The sequence below is a fragment of the Cebidichthys violaceus genome, unplaced genomic scaffold (assembly GCF_023349555.1).
Source record: "Cebidichthys violaceus isolate CVI_PGR_0920_01 unplaced genomic scaffold, fCebVio1.0.p SCAF_8, whole genome shotgun sequence".
In the NCBI taxonomy this organism is placed as follows: domain Eukaryota; kingdom Metazoa; phylum Chordata; class Actinopteri; order Perciformes; family Stichaeidae; genus Cebidichthys; species Cebidichthys violaceus.
In genome coordinates this window covers 16028757-16050940 of record NW_027176964.1, presented here as the reverse complement: position 1 = coordinate 16050940, position 22184 = coordinate 16028757, and the positions used below count along the sequence as shown (strand labels likewise).

General features: G+C 45.8%; 1 protein-coding gene across 1 annotated transcript; it reads right to left on the bottom strand.

Moving 5' to 3' along the window:
• Nucleotides 1–579: 579 nt before the first annotated feature.
• Nucleotides 580–22091, bottom strand: hs2st1a (heparan sulfate 2-O-sulfotransferase 1a). Its single transcript, XM_068701562.1, has 7 exons — nucleotides 21563–22091; nucleotides 6238–6491; nucleotides 6034–6119; nucleotides 5695–5833; nucleotides 5496–5593; nucleotides 4135–4292; nucleotides 580–3128 (listed from the first exon to the last, which is right to left on the bottom strand). Exons 1-7 carry the CDS (start codon nucleotides 21684–21686, stop codon nucleotides 2905–2907), a joined length of 1083 nt encoding a protein of 360 aa, XP_068557663.1. The 5' UTR covers nucleotides 21687–22091; the 3' UTR covers nucleotides 580–2904.
• Nucleotides 22092–22184: the final 93 nt, after the last annotated feature.

Genomic DNA, 22184 nt, shown 5'->3' with positions numbered 1-22184 from the left:
CAAAAAATGTGTGGATTAGTTTGAATTAGACTAATTCTAAATCCTGACATCCCCACACAAATATGATCTTAGTGATTTTTATATTGTATGAACTGGGGAAAAAAAAACAGACCAACTCAAATTCTTCACAGAAGATTTGCCGTTTGGAGAAGGCGGATGTCAATTTTGATCGTTTACTGGTTCATAGCATCCAAACAAATTGGAACTATAGATCTTAAATGACCCAGCGGTAGCCACATATCGGATAAATAATCTGGTAAAGACTAAAAAGAAAACAAATAACACCTACAACAAGGTGTATTAGATACAGGCCTCAGAGGCATTGAAGCTGTGTCCTGGTCTGCTTGTTACCGATGGGGGGGGGGGGGGGGGGGTCACCCTCCATGTTTATCTGGGTCAGATTGCCGAAACCAGGAAGCTGTAACTGGAAAACGATGTGAGATTAATGGGGATGAGTCCAATAGTTGACTGTCCAGGGATTATCTGAGAGCAGGGGTGAGTAACACGGAGTGGCAGCACTGGGTCACATAAACACTTCCTCTGGCCTCTAGTGACTCCTCTCACTTCATGTTACAATGCTCTTATTTCAGCGCTCTCACTTTTATTTTTCAGCTGCAAGTATGGTGACTTCCACAATAGTTGTTTTTACATACATTCAGGTTGGCAATGACAGCTGTCTGTGCTTTAATATTGAATTGTTCTAAAGTGTAATTTGAATGTCCCCCAACATATTTAACTCACCATATCAAATACTGACAAAAGACTTGAGGAGATGGAAAGGACGTTAAAATGGATAAACACTCACTCACACACTCTCTCACACACACACACACACACACACACACACACACACACACACACACACACACACACACACACACACACACACACACACACACACACACACACACACACAGTCGGAGGCAGGAGCAGAACCTGGCAGCTCTTTATCTCCCTCTGCAGGATACCAGCTCTGAAATAATCCCGTTTTAATTCTCACAGCAGCAGCGTTATCTGTCTTTACCACTCCCTGCTCTGTTGTACTTGATGATGATGATGCACCAACATTTACATTAAATCAAAGAACACACATGCATCTCTGGTAGTTTAAAAACAAACAAACAAAAAAAATGTCTGTGTATTTCGTTTGGCAATCAAAAGACAAAAAAAAAACCAGTCGTGTTGTTTTCATGTTCCATCTGACAAAAACTGCAACACGAGGAGAGCTGTGTGTGTAGAAGGCACACGAACACTGAGTGGAAAACTACAGTTTGTCACTCAGATTACCATGAGTACCTATTCTTAAGTACATCTAAATACTTCAGGAACCGTGATGTGGCTGCACATCCAGTAGGAAAATATCCGCACAGCTCTTTCAGGTGAAGTAGCTGAGGCGACAACATTATGTCACTTTAAACTTTTAGTCAGTCAATTTATAAAAAGGGTAGAAAAGAACTTTAAATCAGCCGATTTAAAAGGCCTTTAAAACTCCAATAAACCCGACCTTTCAAGAAACGAGAGATGACAAACTGCACAAGCAAAATGGAAAGTTATTACCAACCTAACATCTTTTATGTGGAGAACTGTGAAGAAAACAGCAAAAGAATTAATGAAACGGTTCAACACTTCGGGGAAATACGCAGAGTTGCTTTCTTGCCAATTAGCTGAGAAGATTGATATCACTCTGTAGGCAGATTTAAGATCACTAATTAACACGTATAGCTCATGGTTTAAAGCGTGCAAAAAACTGATGTGAAAAAAACTGAAGGTTTGCAGTGTTATGGGAAAGTGACAGGCTAGCCGATCCCCCCTGTTTACAGTCTTTATGCTAAGCTAAGCTAACCTTTATCTAAGGGAATGGCAATAGAGTGGTAACAACCTCCTGATTAAACTCTTGACAAGAAAGCAAATGAAAGTATTTCCCCAAATCTTGGCATATTACAGACTATCTGCTTCTATAATGAAAAGGAAAAAAAATGACAGAAAAATAAATAAGAGACTAAAAAGTGAAATGAGTTGAAAGAAATGTACAAACTGACTGTATGAATGGGTTAATCCTGTACCGTAGCAAATCTGCATGTGAATGAATCAGACTGGGGGGAAAAAAAAGTAGTAAATATTTACAGCAGCAGCATCTTCACCACAGTGTTCATACACGTTTCAATACCATCAGGTCTTCCTTCATAGCCGCCGGGCAAAGCTGCGCAATTACATCCAACAAAACACATGGAGTACAGTATAAAACATACGCACTTGTCCCAGTAAATAGTCCATGGTCACAGGATTTTTATTTCATAAAAACCTCAAAACTTCTCATTCAAGTCCAATAATACAGCACAGTAGTCAGTTTCTTACACTTAAAAAGTCTTTAGGTTAGTAGTGGTGGTGGTGGTGGTGGTGGTGGTGAGGCATGGAGATGTTGTGTCACCATGGAACACGTCACCATAGGAAAGAGTTAAAACACAACCAAACACAACCAAACCGTACAGAGCCAATGAAAAAATGTTTAGTCTGGATCGGAGAACGGAGAAGCCGATCGGGAGGACAAGGGCATCTCCGGACAACGTGCCGGCATTGGTTCTCCGGCTCGACGACCTTTGACACGGAAGTGGAAGGGGGAAATGGAGGCCCCCGGGGGGGGGGGGGGGGGCCTGCTGGGAACACAACCTGCCAACGAAACACACAAGCTCCTTGTCCAGTTGGCTGGCACAGACGTGTGTATAAGGCAGCTGTCACCAGAGGCAGGTTGCTCTGCAGCTCCACGTTATGTTCTCAATCACAAGTACAAAGCAGCCACTCAGTCGCCTGTTGTCTACGAGTCTCACCCTCCGTCTCTTTTTTTTTTCCCACCTCGGACTGCACTGAGCCTGTACAAAGTGTCCTCTTCTGCGGACGCGTGCCTATTTAGTTTTTGGGGTAGATTTTCTCATAGAAGAAGTTCTGCGCCAGCAGGTAGAGCTCGCCGTCCTTTTCTCTGACAGCATGTGCCCTGACAAACTGGAACTGCTCCAGCGCAAACTCGTAGAATTCGTTCTCCATCTTCCAGATGGCCGACTGCTGCAGCTTGGTGGTGGAGTCCTTCGTGGGCGGCTTCTTCTCGCTGGTCTTCCTCAGGTGGGATTTCTTCCCTGTGATGAAAGGAGGAGGAGGATTAAAAGGGGTCCGGGTACATCAACTCAGTGATTCAGCTATTAACATACACATGGGCTATTATGTTATATGTTACTACAATTTTATTTTGAAAAAGCACTTTTTCTTTTGGTGAAGGGCTTGTGAAACATGGGTACTATTGATAATAGGACTATCTCTTTGTGTGTCTCCCACTGGCTGCTTAAATTTAACTGGCGGTTAAGTTACCGCTGACAACGCAGTCCCCGACCTATGACCTGTGACCTGTGGCCACCCTCAGCCGCCGCCATGTTGAGAGCCGCGTGGAGGCAATCCCGGCAGACACCGACTGAATCATAGATATGCTCTGGAATTCCGGTAATTATTTAATGGTAGAAGTATTAACTAGCAAAACTATCAAATCCTGCATAGTAAAAAGACACAGTAAGAAGTATACAGTTGAGTTGCATATTTTCTCATCACTTTGGGAGCCTTTTTGTTAGATATTTAAGGGTAGAATGAGTAAGAATAGTAACATAATTCAATATGTTTCATATCTAAACATCGTAATAAATCTATAGCTTTTAGGGCCAAGTTTAGCTGGGGGTCCCAGGTTGCCTAACAGGCACGTTTTAAACGGGCACTGCACTAGCACCTGATTAACTTGAGCACTTGGGTGTATCTGCTGCTAAAAATGATGAACACACTTGAGCCGTAGTACATTTATATCAATGTCAGATTTAATTCTTCTGTGCTCCCCATTATTCATTCTGGCTGCACTCATAACTAATCTGTAACTACATCAGCGGGAGGCATGAGTGCATATTGATCACAATTCAGTTCTCAGAGGAGCAATTCAGACTGCTAATATGCAACCACGGCACACGGACACTTTTAGCATTGCAATGTGAGGGAGCCATTAGGTAGCTTTTCGGTTTATTCTAAAAAAAAAAAATTAGTGAGGGAAACAAAAATATGCAAGGGAAAAGCAAATGGTTTCTAACTACAATCGGCAGATGTTGGCACCTGTCTTGTACAGCTCGGTGGCTCCTTTGAAGAAGCGGGGCAGCGCGGCCTCCAGCATCATGACAAAGTCCTCCAGCTCTTCTGTTAATCCAACCAGCATGTATTCATTCACCAGGTTGTATTTCGCCTGCTCCAGAGCCCACTGGCTGCCCACGTTCCTGCACAGATCGTGTTCATCGTATGTGGGTTAGTTCTCTTCGCATTTGTGCCGAAACAGTGGCAGTTCTGCTGGATGGTAAAATGATCACAACATATGCAAAGGACAGGAAATGGACAGAAATTGTGTGTGTGTGTGGGGGGGGGAGCGAGCTGAAAAGGTACAGAGACGGTGACGGGGGGAAAATGAGACGTGAACAGAGTCCAGAGAGGGCTGAGGCAACGGGAGGTGAGAGGCAGGAAGGATGGAGACAAATAAAAAGGTTTCGTAATGGTCAGGAAATGAAATAATAGGGAAGGAAGTAGATTGTTTAAACCTATAAAGCAACTTTTTTGGCAAAGCCTCGTTAAACTCGGTATTAAAAGACTGGCAGCGACTTCACCTTTTATTCTCCAGTATTTATTTAATGTTGCCAATACGCTCTCCGCTGCTTTAATATGCTGCTACAGTGAACTCAATCGCAGCAAAAATGAAAGGAGCTTTAGACGCTCAGACCTACAGACGAGTTACCAGCTTCGGGAGGGTAGAGGGTTAAAAGATGGAGGGCAGAGTCAAGGAGAGATTAAACGGAGGAAAGTGAGGGCAAGAGGAGAAGAGAGAGAGAGAGAGAGATTGATACAGATCATCATGTAGAGAGATGGCAAATCAAGGCTTGAGATCGCTTTCAGAGACCTTGAGGAGATGAGCGATGGAAAGGGACTATGAGGTTTAATGTCGTGCATTATTAAACAAAACTGATACGGCATCCCTCCTGAACTATGTGAAGTGTCTCAGGTGAGTCTGAAGGAGTCTGTCTCGCTCCAACCTTTCTGTGGCACATAAACCCCCAAGGATAATAATTACAAACATAAGACTTTAACATTAAAAACCGTCACAGGAAAAAAAGTTTTCTCTTAAAATGTAAAGCTACAAAAAGGCTTTTTTGTTTTTGGACAATAGGCCCCATTGGCACAGAGGAATAAGACTCATCAGGCTTAGACATATACATAACCTGTTAACGAGATCAATTCCATGTCGATTTAATTATTTTCGTGGAATTTGTTGACAAGAAGAAAAATATAGATTATCACCAGCTTTATGAACCATTAAAACAGACAAAAAGAGAACTAAAGCTGAATCAAGTTGTTTCCATCATTTCAAATATCAGATCATAATAATTGGGACTCGGTGTTGTCTGAACAGCGTGAGCTGTTTGAACACTTACCAGCATTCGGAGTAGTGACCACAGAAAAAGGGAATCTGGAGCCAGAGCTTCTCAGGAGCACAGTCTGAGCCGCTGGCTGATACGCATTCGTCAAACGTCTGAAACACAAAACACAATACGTGAGCGTTTTTTTGAAAAAAAAAACAACACAAATTTGATTTCATTCTGACTTTTAATGAGACAATGAGTGAATTTCAACCTTCTTGTCTCCTTGTTTCCTGCGTCTCAAACCGGGCCGGTAGTCATCCCCGAAGCGCAGGAAGTAATAATAGGACACCAGCCTTTCAATGGGGTCCCGGATCACGTTTATGTAGATGGGCTTCCTCTTCACCCCGAACCTGACAGAAAAGACAGTGAATGGGTTGATAATAACGTGCCGAGGTCAGAGGATCCGCACTGTGCTGCATTCGGATCATTACGCGACAAAAGTGTGAGAGAAAAGCAGTGAATGACCACAAGGTGGAGTCACCGGCACGACGCCACAGCAGGGTGAATAAACCCGTTTCTACGACGTTATGAAGCGAGACAGCGTATTTACTTGGTGAAGTCCAGGAAGGAGACGTGTCCGTGGTAGAAAGCCGGCTTCATTTCCCTCCACTCAGTCACATTCTTCACAAACCGCACCTGAACCAAATCATTTTGTGTGTGTGACAATAACATAGAAACACCAAGAAAACCAGTCCTCTACATTAACAAATGAAAAGAGGGGATTCGTGTCAAAAGAAGGCCGGTGAGCTCTGACCTGGTCCTGTATGGACATGACCGGGTTGTTCTTCGTGGTGTTGATGTGCAGGACATGATAGTGGTTCTTCCCGCACAGGTCGTAGGCGATGTTAGTGAAGGAGGTGCTGGCCGTCTTGGGCACGCGGTTGTAGATGATGACGATGTCGTCTTCGCCCTCGGACAGCGTTGCGGCCGGCGAATCCCGCTCCCGCAGTCCGTCCTGCGTGTGCCGCTGCTCGATCTCCCGCACCTCGTGTCTGGCGATGGCTCGTTCTGGAGGGGGGGGGGCGGGACAGGAAGTTAGATACAGGTGAGTTCAACTTTAAATACTGCAGAATAAAAAGTAGTGGGCAAATACGGCCTTCAGCGAGTTAATCATTATGCAACAACAACCCCCTGATCCAGGAGTGCCGCTCTGGAGCTGAACCTGACCTCTGACCTCTCCGTGGAGCAGAATAACATCTCTTTAAAAAAAAGTACCAGGAAGTATTGCATACTAAATACTGCGTAGTCCAGACAGGCAGCAGGTAAAACTATTCGAGGAGTTTGAATGACTGCAAGCAAAAAACACGACCATCGCCAAGTCCCACATCCCCAGATCTTTGTTTCTATATGGGTCAATATTGAACAGGCGTTACGCTCAAATAGCACTCAACTGATTCATATTTGACATCTCTGCTACAAATGGAGAATTAAATATAAACCGGATCCACTTAACATGAGCTACCCCTCACAGATATTATTCTGTCCTTGTCAGAAGTAACACCGCTGTGTGTGTGTGTGTGTGTGTGTGTGTGTGTGTGTGTGTGTGTGTGTGTGTGTGTGTGTGTGTGTGAGACTAAGCCGTAATTTCATTCGAATATTGTCTCCTTTGGAGAGCAGATCGCTAAAAAAAAAAAAAAAAAAACCCTCCTTTCCTGCTTCACACCAAGGATCAAAAATAATGTCAAACAGGAATATTTTTTAATCATTTTGTGAGCAGCCTATTTCACGCTATGGCACCACCGCTCCTGTTCGCTTATCAGATTCCACTTTAATGTCAGCCCACACTACCTTAACTTTCACTCTCCTTATTTAACCTCGGAGTGAAGTGTCTGTGCGCTCCTGTTTATAGATCAAATAAATGTACCGTCACACGGCCCAGTGCCCGTGCGTTTCAGACAGACTCTAAATAGTGCGAATTGATTCCTCCGACCTAGTTTCCTCTTCCTCTGCAGAATAGCATTGCGCAACGAGGGTGAAGGGGTGAAGAGCGGGAGGTTAGAGGCCGGTAGTTAAGACGGCAAGGCTACAGTTATTTGATAGCTAACTGGACGTTTACGGGACATCAATACGCTGTAAATGAGGAGGGCGGAGGAATCTCAATCCAAAACACTGCATGAAGCGTCAGAGAAGCCAGACACCAGCGCCTCGGCGTGAATGGATTCAACACAAAGAAGCCCGGGCCTTTGTTACCCTCGGGCTTTTCTTCGTCTAGAATTCGCCTCAGAATTGACTGGTGTTGACAATGCAACAGAGTGCTCTGCAGGAAGGATGGAGCGAGAATAAGAAGGGTGCTTGTGTGTGTGTGTGTGTGTGTGTGTGTGTGTGTGTGTGAGTGTGTGTGTGAGAGAGAGAGGAGGGAAGGCAGCACAACACTGGAGCACCTAATACCCGTGGGAGCACTCAATAATGGAGCCAGTGGGCTCCTAAAGCCGTGCCTAAAGCTCCGCCTGGCTGCTGAGACACTGTTACAGCCCGGACCGGCCGCATTTCGAGGCCCGGCATCTGGCACCGGCGGCCAATTAAGATGTCAACTGGGATTCCGCCGCCCTCTCTCTCCTTCATCTGTGCGAACACATTTGGGGAAGTGCACACAACACTGTCACTGCCCTCCCTCACACCCTCCCGAGCAGCTGTTAATGTTCCACTCATCAGAGCCGGATCTAGTTACGGACGGAAGCCGCGTCGCTTTTCCGCGCGCTCGCTACTGCCGCCGCGGGCCAACGGCGTGGAGACGTGCCAGGTGGCCGTAATGTGCTGAAGGCTGTCGGCGTGCAGAGCGACCGTAATGGGCGCATTCATTCACGACCGCCTTCCAAACGCATGCATTAGCCAACGAAAACAGCGATAACAGTTGCTGTGCTGGAACTTTATCGCTGGGGCTCAAATGTCCTTTTAGGGTTATTTTTAATGAGGGTGTGCAGTGACGGGGTTGCCAGAGAAAGACAGAGGCGTTCGAAGAAGAATTGTGTCGGAGTTCAACCCGTGACAACGCAAGTCCTAAAGATGACGTGCCTTTAGTGTGACGTGTGGTACCAGGTGTCTGCTCGCAGTCTTAAAACGCCATTTTCTGCCAAAGTTAGAAGAGCTGTGTTTATTTCACATGCGAGATTTCTGTATTTGTGTTCCCACATGGAGTTGAGTTTGTGTTTAAAATCTTAATAAACTTAAAAAAAGGTTCCCTTTTTTCCCTTTAAAGCTGCTCCAAATCAATATTATTACACATTATGTATGTATATAAAAATATATGGATGTTAATGTTTCTCCTAACTTTTGATTGTTTAGTTTTTTTTAAGTCATGGGTTATGTTTTATTAGAATACTGAGGATTTCAGGGGCTTTAAATGGTAAAAAAAACTAAAAAGATAAAGTACTTCTGCAGTACTTTCTCACAAGTGGTTTGCAGGTTTAGAGATATCTGAGGTGAATGGAATTTTGTTTGACATTTTCACTGCTGTGAGCAAAAAAAAATATCAACAGCAATGTGTTTTTTTTTTTCTTTTTTCCCCAGAGCTGGTGTCCCTGCTGCTCTGGATAATCCACAGAACTCGCCATCAACACTTTTCACGAGAAGAACTTTTTGTTGAAGAAATACTCGGCCGTTGACAGGCGAGGACTGTGGATTATCCAGAGTAACGTTTACGAAAGAGATCCGCCGAGTATTTATAGCATTTTATGTATAATGTATTGATTTAACCCTATGAGCACCACAAATTAAATTCCATACGACTCCATTGTGCCGGCGGTAGACTCAGAGCAAGATACATCTCATAAACTATGGACAAATAAAGATCGAAATCGAGTGACTTGACACTTTAAACTGTTCTTCACCATATTTTGAACTATACTGACATATTTGGGGCCAAACATGCATCATCATGTAAGCTTGTCTTTTGGCTTTGTTGTGGCATAAACACACAAATGTAAGCTTTTGTGTAGCTCAAGCTTGCCAGGACGGCTGGCAGCGTCTCCATTTTTTTCCACCCGAGGAGGTGGAGGACAGTGGGAAAAGACCATGGGGGGGGGGGGGGGGGGCTACTGCGTCCCCAACTACAACGTCCTCCTCAACTATGCGAAAGGGGCCCAGAAACCACTTGTTAAAGACGTGGCGTTTTGTGGCAAATGTCCAACCACCAACAAGGAGACGAAAGCGGGGCACGGGGAGGGCTTCTTAGGCTTTGTAGAAGACGCCCTATTCATTGCGAGACTGAATACACTTGGCACAGACCTCCATATCAGAGGGCGCCACACACACACACACACACACACACACACACACACAAACTTAAGCTTAGCGGTCCCTTCTGAGGTCATTTAATTAGAGAACAAAAGCCTGAATTACTATGGCCACACAGCAGGCCTCCTTTCATTCCACATTTCCGTCGGTTTCCTTCCCTCAAGCCGTCTCCGTGCATTAAAAGCTAATTATGAACCGTGAAGCCAACACGGGTCTTAAACATTGTGACAACTACAAGCCTATTACTCCGCGTTTCATTCAAAAGTGAGAGACGGGAGGAAGAGCTCAGGTAGTTGAACATATTTACCGAAGCAATTTCGCGGCTGATTAGACGCAAGCATTTTTTTTTTTTTTTTTTTTTTTAAATAATCATTCATATTCGCCACCAGATCTGCAAAAAAAAAAAAAATGTGACAGGCCGTCGTGTATTATTGCTACGGCGTCAGATCTGATGGGATAATAAAAGTGGGGGAGAGAAGATGATCCCTTCTCCGAGCGACACATAAATCTATCATCGCTCCGATCCGCCAGTCGGAGCTCTCTCTCCCTCTGTCTGCCCCCCCCCCCCCCCCTGGGAGGGTTAGCCCTTCGAACCGAAGCCTTGGGCTAGGTGGGTAATAGAGATTGGCTATCAGCGGCAGACTGAGGTGTACGGCTTGTATGGTTCTGCTCGGATGCCGCTGGATTGCAAAATCAATGAAGTATGACAGGGAGGAGATCTAGGTAGCTGCTGTATAAAAATCGAGTTAGTCTGCTGCTGCTGGTTTCCCCTTCTTCCCTCAATGTAGACCTGGGAGCACGCTGCTGTTTTGCGGTGCCAGGTTTGGAGGGTGGGGGTGGGGGTGGCAGTTATGTCACCACTGCACCACTCTGGAACATTTGGATAAACCCGTGCACTTCCGAATTTCTAATTATTCTAATTCAGTCTTCGGATCCGTTTAGCAGGAGAGTGGATTACCAGGGATGACGTCAGAAGGGGGAGATTCGGGCCTGATTTGACAGATCAGAACCTGCTTTACCATCGTTGTTTTAAGTGATGACGAGAAGACACTGTTGTTCCGCTCCCCCCCCCCCTCCAACACTGCTGAGAACCGAAAAAGGAGACGGATAAACGAGCGCTTTCATTAGGAGATCGCGAAGGTGTTCGGGACATTCGAGAACGCCTTCGGTGCTTTCAAACGAGCTCAGCATGAAAGCGGGAACAGAGACGTAAACAAAGCCACGCAACACTGAAGCGTGACAACTTCCTTTAAAACTAGACACCAATACTTTTATGCCACATGCAGTATTTCACAGATTGTCCCCCACTTGTTTTTAAAGGAAGACAAGACACACAATGGAGTTAACGTGCAATTGTTTGGGAGGGCTTTTGGGGAAAAAAGTTGAGGCATCTTCCCTCCCCCCACCCCATCGGTTTTGACACACAAGTATGACATTGACACTCCATGAAAGGTCTCATTCACTCTGCTGTGTTCAGCTGGGGAAGAGAGGAGAGGTGGGGGGGGGGAGAAAGAGAGAGAGAGAGACAAGGACCAGGTCTGAGGAACATGTAGACTGAAGAATATGGGCCCAAACAGACACGATGCAGCTCTCTGAGCCTTGATGTCTGGGTCCTGTTGCCTCCAAGTTCCCATTTAATACACTGAACACGGCAGCTTCATTATTTATACATTGGAGACCCCGCGACCCTGAAGATGACCTCTTTCTTTAAACTGGAGTTTCAAATATGCGCCATGAAAACACAACATAAAAAAGTAGGGATGTAACTTTATAACACCTCAGCTCAAGACATCTGCTGATGCACGGCACACACACATATAGAGGGTTAATAAGAACTGCGTGATGCACAAAACGTGCAGCGGCTTTCATCTCTGTTCATTGTAACATTAGCAGGGTATTGTTTTTATTCAACTCTTGTCCCAAAATTAATTTTCATCCTCCCTGATCCCATTTTTTTTTTTGTTGGCCCCCGGGGACGACCTTAAGATCGAGCCCCGTTTGAGGCCCCTGGGAGTCCTCTTGCTAATCCAGCCATGAGAGCTACAGAATGAATGACGCTTACTGACAAACAGTAAAAAAAAAAAAAAGTCAACTGAAAGATGTGTGGAGTGTATTTCTGTTTTGTCCTCTAGATTTATTGTAAAAAAAGAGGAAAGTCTGATTTTGGGAATGCTGTAAATCGTGCTGAACAATGTATTAAAGTCAGACGTTGCGATATAAGCAACAGAAAGGCTCCGCGTTTCAAATTCAAATCAACAGACGCACCCAGTGAGGTGAAGCAGTGAAATAAAACGTCTGGCTACATCGCAGATTCTCGTAAATAACAGCGTTTCAACAGTGACTTGACATTTCCTGTCCTGGACTTGGCACTGCTGGCTTTGTGAGGCTGCATAAATACACGCTGAAGAGTTCTTCCATTGTTATGACTTTCACGGTAGTTCTGCTTTCACTAGAAGGCCCGGAGGAGAGCCCGGGGGGGGAAAAATGAGGCAAATACAACGGCAGGTGGAGGTGGAGGTGCTCCGTCCTCCGGAGAGATGCTGCCGCCGCCACCGCCACCGCCGCCGCCACCGCCACCGCCACCGCCACCAGGCCCTCGAGTTCAACTCAGTCCACCCAATCCACGTGAAGGTCGTGTATCCGGTAAACAGCTTCTATTTTTTTTTTCTCTCTCTCTCTCTCTGGCAAAGTAGCGCGTTGAAAACAAGAGTGTTTTTGTCAGAGAATGCCGACAAAGCATTCCTCATACATCGAGAAGAGACAAAACGTGGCCTTGTCAGTGCTGACATACAACACTGTGCAGACACTTTAAAGTGGTTAAGTGGTTTGGGGTAGAAGTCTTGAGAACCATAATTACTCCATTGAGTGTCATTGAGGAGGACGGTGTTAACACTAGAAACTGATGTTTTTTTTTGGGAGAACGAACTCTAAAAGTGCAGCAGCTGAGGATGGGGTGTGTTGTGTTTTGTTTTTTTTTGCTCTGGGGAGTTCATAAGCTACAGATTAAAAACAAGCTGTTCCGACTCAAACGCTAAATAAGCTCCAGCCACATGTGGCCCATTTATAATACCTAGTCTGAATGCAAGCCGCGTCTCTACCGTTATGATAAACACTCCGGGATAGATGGAAACGATAATGGTCATGGTTCAACCTGACACTTTCTCCCCCCCCCCAATACGTCTTTTACGCGATCGAAAGCCGGTAGCGCTGTCTGACGGGGGAGCCAATAATGTCTGGGAAAACAGAAAGAGTAAAAAAAAAAAGGGGGGGGGCACGTTCTGTCTGCTGCATCAGAAAACAGCCAGTCAGATGAGATTATGGAGCAATTTACACAGATGGCAGATCCCATCATTTCCCTGCCTTGTTAAGTAAAGGCGAGTCTGACAGAATGTGGAAGAGGGGGGGCGATTGATTGTAGCAGATCTCATCTTGGCACAGATTGTCAATGACTAAGCAGTGGGAATTAGCCAACATTTTCAGAGGCATTTGCACTTCAAAAGAAAGGAAGGAGATATAAAAAAAAATAATAAAAAAATATATATATATATATCTGAGAAACCAGCAGGAATGTCGCCGGTAAGTGCTCACAGCCTCGCAATCCCTCTCCGTGAGAGAAGAGGGTAAAGTGGGAGAAACTTGCACAAGTTACAGAAGCTGAATGCATATAGATTCGCGCTGAAACGCAACTCTCTGTTGCCCCTCATAATCTAATATAACAACAAACAATGTTTGCGTAACAGATCCCAGCTACAACCCAGATATCCGATGTTCCCTCTCCGTCTCTCGGCCCTGCAACGGATAATTAATAATGCATGTATGGGAGTCTGGGGAGAACTCCACACTCTATTAAGACAGAGCAGGCGACAGCTATTCATAGTTTTTAATGATGAGTGGGAGGGACAGGTGAACGCCGCGGAGAATGAGTCCCTCGCAGAAAAGGTGCCACAGTGAAAAAAAAACAAAAAAAAACGGCGTCACGCGGAACGTCTTCTCCCACGACGCCGGTTCAACTCTTCGGGCTTATTCGTTTTTTCATCTCTCAGCGTTACTCCTTCTCTTCTCTCATCTCATTATGTTTAGCATCTGCAGGCCATCCGTCCAGTGAGGATGGTGGACAGTGTTCGCCATCGGCACTTTCACTGCCTGGATACAATTCGGACATCACCGTGGAATCGTTTTGTATTGTTCCTCCGCGTGTTTGGTGAGGCTGTTAACACACATCACTTATTAAAAAGGTGGAGCTAAAGCCACCTCCTACACCCTTTGATTTACTCACTTTATTACGGTAGTTGGACTCCAACTTCCGATGAGATAAAAAAAAAATGAATTGCTTGATAGCACATAAACTCACCGCAATATTAAAAAAAAGGAGGAACTCAGCCAATTTACACACATGAAAGTATTTCTGCATGCATGTCAACGGTTGTATGAAGCCGTTTGTGGCTCCAGCAGGAAGTGATGTCACTTGAGGCGGCATCGGTTGGGTCTTACGAGTTTGATAATATATATAAAAAAAAAGAAGAAGAAGCTCAAAGCTACATTAGCCGCTACTAGCATAACACACCTGCATCTTTAACCGAACCGCCCCGCTCCAGTTGCATTCTGGGTAATGTAGGTGGCAGGTTATGGTAATGTAGGCTGCTCTGCCTGGTGGAGCTTTTTTCTTTTTCTTTGAATAAAGAAATATACTATTGCATTAGCCTGTATTGCTCCTTACAGCGTCGCCGGGGGTTGTGGCCATTTGTTGCACATTTGGACCGTGCGCCGTTTCTGTTTTCAAAGTTTATTAATATTGAACGTTTCCGACAATAAGGTCCCCAGCATTACACCCACCAAGTGTGAAGTAGATCAGATGAGCTGCGAAGGACACACTTTAAATAATCATTTATTTATATTCTGATATACAGTTTAGAATCTTTTGTTATTCCAATAAAATGTGACAACATCAGTCAAAAACTACATTAAACTTGATTAAACTAGGTTAAAGTCTTGGTCACATAAAGACCAGTTTCATATAAATATGCATTCAGTCGCTGACAATGTAATAAACAAGCTATGAGAAGACATTAACGTGGGCTCTTGTACATTGTGGGAGGAGTTTACTATTTCCTAACATGTAATATGCTAAACGATTGATTGATTCATCCCAAAGGTAAATAGGCAGACTAATCAATGGTGGAAATAATTGTTAGTTGCAACTCCTTATGAGTAAAGACATTAATACAGAAACAATATTTGGATGGATCTCGAAGGTCTATAAAACTGCATTTACATTATTTATTTATTTTTAGCATCAGTGACAAAGAGACAGTTTTTATAGTTCAATCAATCATGTCTGACCGACGCCCAATCTGTTTAATGAGGTCAATACGAATCCCGTGTATTGGATCGGTGCGCCATTAATATTAGTGAGAGGCAGGACAGGATGGACACAAACACACACACACACACACACACACACACACACACACACACACACACACACACACACACACACACACACACACACACACACACACACACACACAAAAGGTTAATCAATCAATCTTGTGTATAACATTACTGAAAGTGTTTGAGAGAAAATATGAACGCCACAGAAATCTACTTATCCTCAGTCAGCACCGGGACGTCCTGATTGTACGAGCTGAATATTCAGCAACCCAGATATTTCATTAATAAGGCCAAGCACACACACACACACACACACACAAGTTGAATTTCAGGGCATTTGGCCATTGCTGCTCACACCGTTCAGCACAGTGAGGAGAGGGAAGGAGACACATGCAAAGACAAGGAAGAAGACAACAACAACAAAAAAAAGAAAGTGAGAGAAAAGGAGGCAGAGACGGGTAGAAAAGAGGTCGAGAAGTCTGAGGAGGAGAGGAGGGGAAAGTGTAGGAGCATCACATTAACAGCTGATCCCTGAGGACGCCTGATGTTACAAGAAAACAAGATGAAGGGACTCTAAAACCAACAGGAGCCAAGTTCAACCAGAGGCTGAGGAGGAAGAAGGGCAGCGCCGCTCGACCACCTTATTTCCTCCTTATTTCCTCCTTATTTCCTCCGTGCGCTGATGAAATTGGTTGTAAAAAAAATGCTGCAGGCGTGCTTTCTTCCCTCTCCCTTTTTGCAAGGGCTTATGATCCACAAGCTGGGGCTTTAAATATTTCGGTGTCGCAACGAAAATTAAATCATTTCTTTCACTCCCCCCCCCCCTCCTCCCTCCTTCCCTCCACACTTCCTCCTCCTTTGATAGCACTTTATTTCAGAAGTCTGTGGCGGATATTCTCCTTTCAGGTGCTCATCCAATGGGGGTTAGTCAAACACAAGAGGGGATTTTGAATATCACAAAAAGGAGACTCGGCGCGCAAATAAAAAGACGTTGTTTACAACTATTGATCCAGAAGGAGCTGGATGAGAGAACGGTCGCTGTAAAGTTATTGTAACGAGAGAGGTTTATTAGCCGCCAGCCTGTTTCCAGCTGTCGGAAGAGGAGTTTAATGGTGTCGCAGAGAAAAAAAAAAAAAGGAAACTCTGCTTACTGAAGAAGAGAGGAAAATGACACCCGCCGTCACGTGTTCACAACCGCAGGCTCCATTATCCGTCAGAAAACCCACAGGCTTTGACTAAGTACGGCAAGGTGTGAGCCCCAGAGACTCTAAATTTGATCTCGTAGCTTTTATCATCATCAAAATAGTGTGGAGCATGAAAAACTGATCATTTCTGAGAGCGCGTAGAAAGAAAACGTCACATCAGCACACCACTCAGGATCAATGTTCTTTTCTGAGCGTCTCTGCAGGAACGTTTGCTGGATTCATCGCTTCCAACTAAATAACAACGGGTCAGCCATCACTCAGAGCTCCACCCGTCCCCGCCAGTTCACTCAATACAATCTGACCTGCAGGGGGGGGGGGGGGGGGGGTCACATGATATTTGGAGGGCCACGTCTGTCCCAACAGTGACACAGGAAGACGGGAGGCTGCGAGGACGAGAACGTCTGTGTGAAGAGTATCGGGAGGCAAGATATTGGGGAGAGGCCAGCTGAGGGGAGTGATGGGGGATGGGTGGGTGTTGGAGCAGGGGTTGTTCTTCTAGAACGGCCTCCAATTACATCCAGGGCGTGAAGCCGTCCACAACGCCCTGATTGGCCGCTCTGTCATCCTGCTACGGGAGCGAATGCCGCGCCCGGCTCTGGTCGCCGCTGCGAGCGTCACTTTGCACGGGAGACATATTCCCCGTCAGCGGCCATAAATCCTCCGCGCTCCTAACAATTCAGCGACGGCCCAGTATGCCCATTAGCGTCGAGCCTCCCTTCCTCCCGCAACAGATCCGTCCACCGACACCTACGCCCATCCCCGCTGCGGGCTACCCTCCATTAGCCGCTCAAATGGCATGTCTCGGAGAGTGACTGAGCAGCCAGGGTCCACGGCCATAGACGCTACCGGCTGCTGATGGTAGCAGATGCCAACGTGCGGAGTGAAAGCAAATGACTCATGCACTCTTTATACCTCTCAAGGCAGCTAAAAACAGAGACGCGGGGTGTCAGGGAGAGTTCAAAGTGGGAATCTGAGCGCCGCGTCCACAGAAAGAACAAGGAGAGGAAGAAGAAGATTACACATTTAGGTTGTGGAGGTTTGCACCTGGAGCTGTAGAGAAGACACGGGGCTCAGTTCTAGATGAGTGCTACTGATGGGTCACCTATTGGATCAAGAGGGAGCAAGAGACACACACTTGACCAATGAGCAGGAGTGAAAGGAGTCGGCTTGGATGAACGATGCAGCAGCAGCAGGGCAGCTCAAAAAAGGAATAAAGTCGTCCCAATCAAAGTCCGTGCAGCGTGCGCACGAGGACGGACTACAGCGATGCCCGACCGACAGTCCCCTTCAAGTGCAAATTCCTGACCGGGTCCCTCAGAGGCCCGAGTGTGAGGGGCGGGCCTCGAGGCAGCGAGAGCCTGGCACGACCATCAAAGTCAAAATTAAAAAAAAAACCATGCCCCGGGAGCGACAGGCTGCGGATGACAAATGAATGCTTAAAAAAAAAAAAAAGCTTGCGTCAGCTCCGCAAACACTCGGGCACAATGAAGTGCACGCATCTCGTTCTTTCTTCATCTCTCGGTTTTCGGCTCAGCTCGTCACAGAGGCCGCTTGTTGTCCGGAACTAAATATCACCACGCGTCAGATGGAAACTGAATTCCTTTTAAAAATCGGGCCGGATAACGGCCAGCGGATAAAAAAGGCGATGATGCAAGGGGGGGCTCTGAGAACATGTGTCAGCCCTCAAGCGCCCTGCGGGTCACAGAGGTGAAGAGGCTCGTTCGCTACAGTTACAAAGTCCGTGAGGTGACAGTTTTATTAGCGACGTTTCTATTTTGCGCAGCTCCCAACATACCAGCAGATAAACCTGCTAAACCTAAATGGCTACAAGTTTTGGTTATCAAAAGAATTTGGAGCATCAAAAGAATAAGCTGGGGTATCTTCAATAAAAACAAGGGTTTTCTTCTCGTTTATGAATAATCTCCCATGAGGAAATAAAGTTCAGCACTGGCTTTGAATCTATAAAAAGCAGGTAGCGGGGACAGATGTCACACAAATGACGACGCACTCAGCTGTGTAATGAACATGCTTCCAGCCAAAAAACAACCACAGGAATCCACACAGTCAAACCCACTACTGAAAGTGACTGCGCTGGTATCAAACGATTACCCACAATACACCGCTCTGGCATTTTGTACTATCATTTTTATCACAAGTGTCATCTCTGCACTTACAAAACAATCAGTGCTAAATCAATGATGCAGATTGATCCCAACAACTTACACACTTTTACTTTGATGTAACTTAATTTTCAGTTATTTTTAGGAACCAGAAAGTCCCTCTGGTTTAAGAAAAAAAAAAAGACAGACTGATCAAATCACAATCAGGCATCTGTCTCCTGTTTGACGTCAGTGAATCGTTACGCAGGAATGTCGAGTCTCAGACTTGACATGTAGCTTTATTAGTAAGTAGCGTGAAATGTTTCAAGGTGAGAGTCTAAAAATTGCCTGAACGGAGAGGAGGGCGTTCATCGGGCAACCCCGACAGGGAAAGTGGCCCTGAATCCCCGCCCGTTATTATTCCATCCATCCATCCCCTGCACAGTCGTTCTGCGTTAACGTTGACCCGGCCGGTCGGCGGCAGCAGCAGCAGCAGCGCCGGTGAGCAGACCGGAGAGAAAAACCGTCAGAATAATGGATTAGGCCCCACAGCAGGACGCACAGCTGCATCGCGGCATGACTGTAATGCAGCAGACTTCTCTGGGGCACAGTGAGGCGACGATTAGTTTGGAAGCAAATCACAGCTTGTCTGCGGGGTGGGGGGGCCGTCTAATGGGGGAAATGATTCAACCTGTGTGTCAGGCAGTAGCGTCCCACGCTGTGAGGAGTGAGCGCCGGTCATTCCAACCTGCATGAAGTTAATTATGAACACGAGAAAACACGAAGGTGACTTGAAAGAGCTTCTTCCGGGTTTTTGTTTTTTTTAGCGCGGGCGTGAATCATTGTGCTTGACCTGCAGCAGGCGCACCTGGTGACGGGACCGTTTCCCCCGTGGCTTGTCTGTCAGTCAGCATCGGGCCTGTGAATGCCTCGGTCACAACTATTTGGCTATGCAGCACATAATTCAGAGCTCCGGCGCACAGACGTCTGCTCAGTATAGTCATCCATCAGCACCCTTCTTTTTTTTTGCCAAGTCAACAGATTCTCGTGGTGGTGGGCAGTCCGGGGGGGGGGGCTCTCAGGTTGTGTTTCAGCAACGTGTGTGTTTGTGTGTGCGTGCGTGTGTGTGTGTGTGTGCAGCCCAGGGGAGTCTTGATTTTCACTGTGTGTAACGTATATCCCTTTACAGCAGCAGTAATCTATGCAGCAAGCCAATATAGCCATCTATACCTCCACCAGGACACCCGATTGTGTGAAAACTCAAGTGGGATACTTTTCTCATTTAAGATGACTCTGAACTATTTTTATTCACAGTCTAGCCTGGAAACCGGCCTGTCTACTCGCCTCCCCGTGAAGCCCAGGACAACAAATATGACATAAAAAAAAAAAAAAAAAGCAGTAAATGTCCACATTTAGGAAGCTCAAACGAGTGACTTGCTCAGCAAGGGTGTTAGGTGTGTTTCCATCAGCTAGGTGGAGTCAAATAAAACTGTCTACCTCAGCCAAAAGTTCTGATGCAGGAAAAGAAAACATGGAAACAAAGAGCTGCTGGACAGGTTCTTCTGTTCCAGCTCACGCAAGGCCGTGTTTGTTTGTGTGTGTGTGTGTGTGTGTGTGTGTGTGTGTGTGTGTTGCTTACAAAGCAAGCTGGTGACAGGGGTGCCGATAACGCGTCTCTTGATTTATAGCGGAGAAGTTTTGCTGGAGTTGTCACTTCCAATCACCTTTCCTGACTACTAAATTTCATTATTTACGCCTGTGCTTTTCCTCCAGAGGCGACTCAAAATATCTTCATTCTCACTGGTCGTAGCACAGGTTCCACCAATGAAATGAACGATTCCTCTGTTCCATTAAGTGTCTCAGTAAGACATTCGAATGAACCAGCATGCGCAATAAAAAAAAAAAAAAAAAAAGCACCCTGGAAGTGCCTCACCTAAATGGAATTCACTGCAGCTATTTTTTTTTTTTTTTAATGTTATTGATTTACACCTGTGCTCTTTCCTGCTGCTATAACGTGTCAAAATGTCTGCCGTGAAAATGGTCCGTTAGCCGCCTCTCTTCAGTGCCAGGCTCCCACTCTCATCCGATGATAGAAGAGGTGGTGTTTGAACCCCTGGGAGGTACACTAGCTGCACCCTAAGACTGTCTGCTGTTCCTTCAAAAAAAAAAAGAAAAGAGAAATTCCCCAGAGTGGAGGCATCAGAGAGATAATCCTGCAATGTCCCAGATCTTTATTGGGAGTGAGCCCCTGATGGGAGCTCACAATGAGATTTTAAACGCGGCGCCGGCCACGCTTCAATCACAGGAGAGAGAGAGAGAGAGTTTGGTAAAAGGGGCAGGAAAGGATTTTTAAAGCAGGGTGTCCCCATGTATGCAAAAAAAAAAAATATCATTACAACTTTTCCTGCAATGTACTGTGTATTTGTCACGGCCCATCACAGCTTTCAGGCTGACTCCAGAACCACCAGCTGCAATATGGCATGTCCCATACTTCCTAATTAACTGTTGCTTTATCATCTTAAAATGTATCAGTTAGTCAGTGACGGAAAATGAATCTGCAACTCATTTGGAAATCTGTTAATTGTGTTATTTTTCAAGCAGCAAAATGACAAAACATGCTCCAGTTGCAGCTTCTCGGATGTAACAATTTACTGCTTATCTCTATCATTAGAAAACAAAAACAAAGACGTCATCAATTTCCAAACCAGAAGATTGATCACATCCAGAATTGCCAGAATTGCCCAATAATGTGAATAACTTCTAGCTGCAGCTCTGAAGTATACAAACACACTCACTATCACAGGGCAACAGGCTGCAGACAGCTGCACCTCCTCAATCTCACACTGCATTGCACAGATGGATGAGATGTGCTGCCCGTAGGCATTCAAATACTGCAAATACTCGGAATGGTCACGCGAAAGTTCAGCAGGACAGCTCCCAGATCGTTAAACATGTCACGACTGTGTGCCATTGTCTGATGAGGCGTTAGTGGCGGGTGAGGTGCTGCACACTGACCATAAAATGCACAACAATGGTGATGCACGTATCTTTCTATCAGTGACCAAAGACAGACACCTCCCACCCAGCCTGCGGTGTTCCCGGAGTGTTGTGAAGGGATGGGATCGGGCTGCAGAGCCCTTTAAAAACTTACCGAGCTTCCCCTTGGACTCCTCCAGCTTCTGGATCTGGTTCTCCAGGAAGAACATGGCCACTGCGAACGCCAGCAGCGCCAAAAGCTGCAACTTGGGCGGCATCATGACTCTGAGCAGCCCCATCAAATCATCCAGAGAGCTATTTGGTCAATCCATGCTCAGAGAAGGAGACACTGGAAACACACACACACACACACACACACACACACACACACACACACACACACACACAGCGACGACGGTGATTACAAAGCGGCTGAGTGTGTGAGCATGGCCCTCTCTCCCTCTGTGTTGCGTGTGTGTGTGTGGATATCTCGGCAGTGTTCAAATCCTCCGGTTCAAAGGCGATGTGTGTTCATGCTCGGCTTGGTTATTTCATCAAGCCAATTCCCAAAAGAGGGGAGCCCCAGAGATGTATCCAGAGTGCGTAATAGTCCCTCCGGTTCGTAGGAGCGGTGGTACCAGCCGCTGTCTTCTGCGTCCCCCATGTAGCGCTGCGCTGTCCCATCCAGTGTGTGTCCACCACCGCACCACGGACACTCTGTTACTACCACTCAGGCCATTGGATGTATTAACAGTCCACCACACAGATGAGGATTTCTATTCGTTGACTATCTCTGT

What these genes read in the sequence shown, in the direction of transcription:
- hs2st1a (XM_068701562.1), bottom strand. Translation starts at nt 21,686, where the DNA reads ATGGGGCTGCTCAGAGTCATGATGCCGCCCAAGTTGCAGCTTTTGGCG. An exon ending in TCATGTCCATACAGGACCAG is followed by an intron (nt 6,120 to 6,237) that starts GTCAGAGCTCAC and finishes GATTTGGTTCAG; the next exon opens with GTGCGGTTTGTGAAGAATGT. An exon ending in GGTCACTACTCCGAATGCTG is followed by an intron (nt 4,293 to 5,495) that starts GTAAGTGTTCAA and finishes CGATCTGTGCAG; the next exon opens with GAACGTGGGCAGCCAGTGGG.